This window comes from Trichoderma aggressivum, assembly GCF_033847375.1.
Source record: "Trichoderma aggressivum f. europaeum strain CBS 100526 chromosome Unknown scaffold_002, whole genome shotgun sequence".
In the NCBI taxonomy this organism is placed as follows: Eukaryota; Fungi; Ascomycota; class Sordariomycetes; order Hypocreales; family Hypocreaceae; genus Trichoderma; species Trichoderma aggressivum.
Window position 1 is genome coordinate 1,480,229 of NW_026946368.1, and position 7,267 is coordinate 1,487,495.

The following is a 7,267-nucleotide window of genomic DNA, read 5'->3' on the forward strand; positions in this document are numbered from 1 at the left end:
CCCCCCCCCCCCCCCCCCCCCCCCCCCCCCCCCCCCTGACTTGAACGGACATAAGATATCTCCAGCACCCTGTTTCTTCTATCGGACTTTGCGTTTAACCCCATTCGTCTACTTTCCTTGACGGTCAGGTTTTGGCATATACAAGTAATGAAGTTCTCTCACTAAACGCCTGTTGCGCGCATCCAAAGATACAGCAATCACGGCCACAAGAAGGAACAGATCAGATATAAAAGCAAAACGTGGCTATGGCGAGAAAATCGGCCGTCAATATTGTCCTTGGGGCTATGACCATCGGCAATGGCAAAGAACAGTCTCGAGTTACGTACGTCGCCTCCTACCCTGCTCCTGGACGTTCTTGACTAAAGTTGTACAAGCGATCTGGACAAGGCAAAAGAACTCTTGCATATCTTCCAATCTCACAGCCACAATGAGATTGACACCGCGCGTTATTATGGCTCTGGAACATCCGAAGAGTATCTCGGCAAACTTCAATGGCAGGGTCGAGGCCTTATTATAGACACAAAGATCTACCCGACGGTAGTGTTGCCAACAGACGAGGACAAATGGACTCACAGGCCGGAACACTTACGAGAATGTCTCAGACAATCTTTAAAAGCCCTACAAGCCGACAAAATAGCCATGTGGTATCTGCATGGCCCTGATCGGTCAACACCCTATGTGGATACACTGAGAGCAGTCAACGAGCTTCATAAAGAGGGACTATTCGATCGTTTTGGCATTTCCAATTATATGTCATGGGAAGTGGCTCAAATCTGCGAGATCTGCGACGCCAACAACTGGATCAGACCGGCGGCTTATCAAGGCGTTTACAACGTGTTGCAAAGAACAGTTGAGGCTGAGCTCTTTCCTTGCCTGAGGAATTATAGCATGGCATTCTATGCGTATAATCCACTTGCTGGGGGCTTTCTGACCGGCAATATAGGGAAGAACACCTCTGTAGAGAAAGGGTCTCGATTTGACCCGGAACTAGCACAGGGGAAGGGCTATCGAGCGCGATATTGGAACGATGCGTACTTTGACGCAGTGGAGATGATAAAGCTGGCTGCTGATAAGCATGGCTTGAGAGTCGCTCAGGTTGCTCTACGATGGATGACGGCGAATATCCAGATTCTGTGTTGATAGGAGCAAGCAGCGCTACTCACGTTGAGCAGAACATACTAGACTTGGAAAAGGGACCGCTGCCAGAGGATGTCATCACCGCGCTGGACAAGGCTTGGGAGCTTGTTAGACCAATGACAGGTAAATATTGGCACTAAGAGTCGAGAGCCAATATTGTTCATTGGGCTTCACTATAAATAACTTGATAATCAGCCACAAGTTATAGCTAATCAAAGATAGCTCATAGCTACAGATATAGAACATGCTTCAATTGTTTAGCTTATTGTAAATCTTAACACTATACAGAAATGGGAACCCAGTCGCCTCAGAGCAAGCCATCCGTTCTCTAAACACGCGGCTCGCCAGCCAGTGTCCCAAACTGCTATACGGCAATACAAACGATGCACAAAGACACAGTCTTAAGCCAGAGATTGAATTGTCTTGGACTATATTTCCAACATCTCTCGAAAAATACATCATGCACTGTGGATGTGCATACAGTAATACTGTAGTAATATTGCAGTAATCCAATCTCAATGAGAACATCGTGCTGTAGACCAATGCCAGCGCGCTACAGACGCGCTACCCCGCCTCAGCTTCATTCAACTCGTCCAGTCTTGACTTCAGCATCATCTCCTCTCGTCTTCTCCTCTCTACATTTCACCATCTCGCTTTTGCATCTCAATTACCAGTTGTTACAGCATCTCATTTTTCATAAACTTCAGACTTCATCAATAATTGATCCCCAAAGATACGTATCGACATCGCCAACAAAGGGCAAAATGCCAGCAGCTGTGCACCTTCATGAACTTCCTCCCGAGCTGCTTCGTCTGATTCTAACCTCTTTCGACTCTCTTCCCGACCTGTATTCACTCATCAAGGCATCGCCTGAATGTTTCCGCATCTATCGGATTACTCCCGAGCTCATTCTCTCCTCTGTTCTCAAGCGCGCGATACATCCCGATGCTCTCCACCATGCGCTCGCTGTAACCCATGTCGACCCGGAAGAGTTTATGAACCCAGAGGGAGACGAGAGACTATGGGAGTTTCTCGACCGTTATTTCCAACGGGACCCTACGCTTCTTGAATTCCCAAAAAGGATGGATGACATTGTATCACTAGCGAAGCTGAAAAACATGGTGTCGAGACTTGCCAATGACTATACCTGCCGTACATTGCATGCGTTATATGAGAGTGAGAAAACACAGCAAGATCCCCATCACCGCGAAGCTCCATTCTCGTGTCATACTGCTTGCCAAAAAGGGTTATCTGCTACAGAGCAAGCAAGATTACAGAGAGCCTTCTACCGCTATGAACTTTACTCGCGCTGTTTTCCAGTCAGTCATAGAATACCCGACGAGTCCATCTTTGCAGCAGATGATCAGTTCAACCATTTCATTCAACAGATGGCACCTTGGGAGGTGGAAGAGCTAAGCTGCCTCCATGAATATTTCTGGGTTCGAGTATCGAGAGTTTTCAGTGAAGTAGAGGAAGAAGTTGTGGTAAAAGTTCTCGATGCTCAAACTGCAACAGCAGCGTCAATCAGAGCAGCTCAGCTGAGGCAAGCAGAGTTCCGCCGTCTACTAAAAACGAATTCTATCGAGGTCGATGATGGCGTGTGCCCATTCAGACCCTCGGACATACGAGGGCTTGAACTATTTGGCGAGGATGATAGAAGCGCATTACCAGATATCCTAAGGTATCTAATCTCCCTCGGATTGCCCTTTTTACGATCTTTACTCTTTTCACAAGGTCAGCGGAGAAGAGATCTTATCCGCCGCAACTACTTTGGAGAACGCGAGTTTCTCCCCCACGCTATATACGAAGATCCGAACCCGCCTCAGACTCCCAACCATCCTGAAAATATATCAGACAATGACATCTCCCATGTAAACTTGGGTTATCTTCTATTTAGGCCTTCAAGCATTGAAGCTGTCCTCTCAGCCATGGGCATTGCTAGATACTGGCCTCTCCGACGGTTAGGATACGTCTTTTGGGATATTGAACGAGTTCGCGACCCAGAGGTTAACGAGAAACTACGCAATGCAAGAGACTGTGACCCTACTGTGGCCAAGAAAGCGTTTCATGAGTTTATACAGGAAAGCGCAGAGACGCGCTTGAAAGGCATGAAACTGCCTAGGACTTTGATGCAGGAGATTCAAAACGATTACACTGTCATTTTTGCTGATCCTATATTCGAAACCGATTTTTACTCGTACTCGGAAATAACGGACTCTGAGGAAGACTTTGAGGAAGACGATGAATAGAGCATCATATTGATGGCGCGAATTAACTGCTACACCATGGTTAGGTTCTCCTGCATCTGCAGAGTACGAAGCACACATCGGATCAATATACTGTCTCATCCTCCATGTGAATTTCCAGACTGGTTCACGACAAGGTGCATGTGTATTATATTGCTTCATCGACAGCTAATAAACGCTTTTATTCATACAAGAGTTTAGCGCCCGCAGGTTCAAGCAGATGCCGCTTCATGCTTCGCAACTGCTGCCTTGAGCATATCATCAGTAGCGTATCTATTGATAAGCTCGCTCTTGAACTTATTGTGTGCCTCCTTGTCCTGCTTATCTAGCATCTCGCTATCTCTGTCCAGGAGTGGGTGCGAATCAGTCAATTCGCTGAGGACAGAGACCATCATGGCGTTGTCCTCCGTTGCTCCTCCGCCCCAAGACTTGTACTCGGCGTCCTCCTGTAGACCGCGCATAATGAGAATAACTCGTTCGAAATCTACCGCCGCCGGCTCAAAGGTAGTTATAACTCTGCAGCCATTCTCGCCGGCCCGAAATGTGTGTGCTGTATATTTGGGAACAGTATTGTCTTCTCCGATCTTCATTGGGATCTCCTTCATGGCTGCGGCGTCTTTGACTCCCTCTGGTGCCATGATGACGGTCATCTCGCCTGAGAGCAGTCTGAAGCTTTCGGTGAAGAGTGTGTGAAAGTGAGGGAAAGTGGTGGATCCCGGACCCAGCTCCGAGTCAATGACTGAACGCTTGCCGCCGTTGAGCAGGCCGGACTCGGTGAGTGTAGGAACCTTATCCGCCATGGTTGCTGTTTTCAGTTGGCCGAGAAATAAATAGTACTGCTTGTAGAGGTAACAGTCTATCGAGATTGCTGAGTTGAATGGCTTGCTTCAGGTCAGAGAGCCGCATGCATGGATTTGCGCAGCTGCTTCCATCATATATACCAATTCTTGGAGAGGAGTTTATGAACTAAGAACTACACGAGCCTTCGCTTCGTACCGACACCCTAGATTCTGACTAGTAGTAATATGCGTATGCATGTCAGACTCAAGATTCCATAGCGTTACTTTTTTTACCAAGTCAATCACCAATCATTACACTAGTAGTTGTTGGTCTCTATATTAATGGGGGTCATAAACGAACGCCGAGCCGTTTAGGCAGCATGCGAACCACTCAAGTTGCCAAGTTAGGGCGCGCTGATGGATATGGCAATGGCCGTGCTGTTTGCTAACCGGACTTTATTTCTCCGCTTCTCATATTTAGAGTATCGTTTAATTTGTCTCGGCGAACAGAACGGGACATATTTCTCGCCGTTGTCAATCAACTAACGAAGAAACAATTAGACAGACAGCTGACGACTGAGTTCAAGATGTACGCCGCGCGGCATTTACATGGACTGTTCATCTACGATAAACTCTATTGGATCAATTCTTCAAAGCATCGCTTCGAATTACCTTTTTCGTCTGACTGGCGCAATAATACTACAACCCCCTCAATTCTATAGTTTAGGCTAGGTACGTAAGGGGTATGTTATGTAACATGTCAATTGATGGCCATCAGGTGATTTTCATGGGAGTTCCACAGGACAAGAGAGTTTACGAGAGGGTTTTGAGTAGAACCCGGAGCAAAACAGTGTTGCTGGTGGTTGCCAGGATGTTCAGAAGGGATCACAAAAATAAACTCGACTTACACAACAGAGCTAAGATTGACTAATGCTTGATCCAAGCAGCTGAATCCCCTCACATATGATGATTGCGACAAGGGGTCTAGCACCCAAAAGGGGACTTGGGAGGCATGAAGGGTTCACGAAAGGTGCGTTTTATGCTTAATACACTGTATGGAATCATTTTAGCCTGGGGATTATTTGTCTACACTACTGCAACAAGGATGGAGCACACGTGTACATAGAGTCTAAAAAAGGCCGAAAGACTTGCGCAAGTAAAGCGAAAAGCAGACATATCCAATGTGTGGCAGGCTTTTTGAGCCGCATGTATCTATTAATAGTTCATATATAGACTTGCATTAGAGAGCCACCCAGTAAATTGGATAGATAATAGTAATCAATTTGGCAGACACCTCAAATATGTCTACAAACAGAACATAAAATATTAAAATACACAAGTTATTAGTTACCCTATGCTTAGTTGTCACATCTCGCTCCTACTGCCACTTTCTGTCATTATATGAATATCTATATTACTAAACATCTGTTCATCCCCATTGGAAGGTATCAATGGCGCCCTACAAACATGTGGGCACTCGATAGCCGATCTCTTGTTGAAGGCCAGAAGTACCTGTATAGACGTGTGTATGTTAGTGCTCATCTAATAGAGGCCGCCTTTGGCAGCTATTTAGCAACCCAGAACGAGACACACATTACGAATTGTAGTGTAATTTACAAGTAAAGTTCGCAAGGCAGCTCAGAGTATTCATCAACTTGATAATCATAAGATTTACCTTGGGTTTTTTAAGAACGTTCACACGTCTGTACGTACTGCCTTGATTTGATGCTCCGAATGACAGAATGGTGCCATTGAAGAGCGCAGATGGCAAAAACTAGAATTCAAGGACTTATAGGCGGCTCATAGGTATACGGGATCCCGTATATTTAATCTATACGGGATCCCGTATAAATTACATAAGTAATATAGCTTACGTTAACTACCTAGCCTAGGGCATAATTAACTATAATACTTAAATAGCTTAATTTAAGCTTTACGCTTTATACTTAAAGATTATATATATTATTATAATACTTAAATAGCTTAATTTAAGCTTTGCCTTTAAAGATTATATATACTATTATAAAGCTTAAATAGCTTAATTTAAGCTTTATACTTTATAACTTAAAGCGTAATTAATCTTAAAATAGTAAGTATTATAATTATAAAAAAAAAAGTAATAAAAAGTATTAAAATATAACAGGATTATAGGCCCTAAAGGGCGCTGTAATCTATTACCTATTATATATAAGCTATTATAAAGGGAATCCTAGCATAAAGTACTAATATTACTAATCTTTTTAATTATTAACTTAATTAGCACCCTTTCTAATTACTATTATAATTATACTAGCACTTTATAAATCTTCTAGAGGTTATAGGTTTAAATCTAGCTTAAGGCAGTAGCAAAGCTAGCCTAACTAAGCTAGGGGCCCCTTTAAATCTCTTACGTTAAGCTTATAAATAGTAGTTTTCTAAGGGTTAGTATTAGCCTATAGGGCTAATAAGCCTAAAATAAGATATTCTAGTTAAGCTATTAAGCTAATTAGGCTATTAAGCTAGTTAAGCTAGTGTGCCTAGGTAAAATACCCTATATCCCTTATTATAAAGCTATTAAGTACTAGCTTATAGAAGGGGAGGATAATTATAATAGGATTATAGGCCCTAAAGGGCGCTATAATTTATTACTTATTATATATAGGCTATTATAAAGGGAATCCTAGTATAAAGTACTAGTATTACTAATCTTTTTAATTATTAGCTTAATTAGTACTTTTTTTAATTACTATTATAATTATACTAATACTTTATAGGTCTTTTAGAGGTTATAGGTTTAAATCTAGCTTAAGGCAGTAGTAAAGCTAGCCTAGCTAAGCTAGGGGCCCCTTTAAATCTCTTACATTAGGCTTATAAATAATAGTTTTTTAAAGGTTAGTATTAACCTATAGGGCTAATAAGCCTAGAATAAGATATTCTAGTTAAGCTATTAAGCTAGTTAAGCTATTAAGCTAGTTAAGCTAGCGTACCTAAGTAAAATACCCTATATTCTTTATTATAAAGTTATTAAATACTAGCTTATAGAAGAGGAGGATAATTATAATAAAATTATAGGCCCTAAAGGGCGCTATAATCTATTACTTATTATATATAAGCTATTATAAAGGG

General features: G+C 42.8%; 3 protein-coding genes across 3 annotated transcripts; 2 read left to right on the top strand and 1 right to left on the bottom strand.

Moving 5' to 3' along the window:
• Nucleotides 1-245: 245 nt before the first annotated feature.
• Triagg1_818 (uncharacterized protein) lies at nucleotides 246-1,140 on the top strand (the record flags this gene model as incomplete). Its single annotated transcript, XM_062895160.1, has 2 exons — nucleotides 246-322; nucleotides 375-1,140. The coding sequence occupies 2 exons, from the start codon at nucleotides 246-248 to the stop codon at nucleotides 1,138-1,140; spliced, it is 843 nt and encodes a 280-aa protein (XP_062760042.1).
• Nucleotides 1,141-1,901: 761 nt separating this feature from the next.
• Nucleotides 1,902-3,386, top strand: Triagg1_819 (uncharacterized protein; the record flags this gene model as incomplete). The annotated part of the gene is made up of 1 exon (XM_062895161.1): nucleotides 1,902-3,386. One exon carries the CDS (start codon nucleotides 1,902-1,904, stop codon nucleotides 3,384-3,386), a length of 1,485 nt encoding a protein of 494 aa, XP_062760043.1.
• A 209-nt stretch (nucleotides 3,387-3,595) lies between these two features.
• On the bottom strand, nucleotides 3,596-4,183 carry Triagg1_820 (uncharacterized protein; the record flags this gene model as incomplete). The annotated part of the gene is made up of 1 exon (XM_062895162.1): nucleotides 3,596-4,183. The coding sequence occupies one exon, from the start codon at nucleotides 4,181-4,183 to the stop codon at nucleotides 3,596-3,598; it is 588 nt and encodes a 195-aa protein (XP_062760044.1).
• Between the last annotated feature and the right edge of the window lie 3,084 nt (nucleotides 4,184-7,267).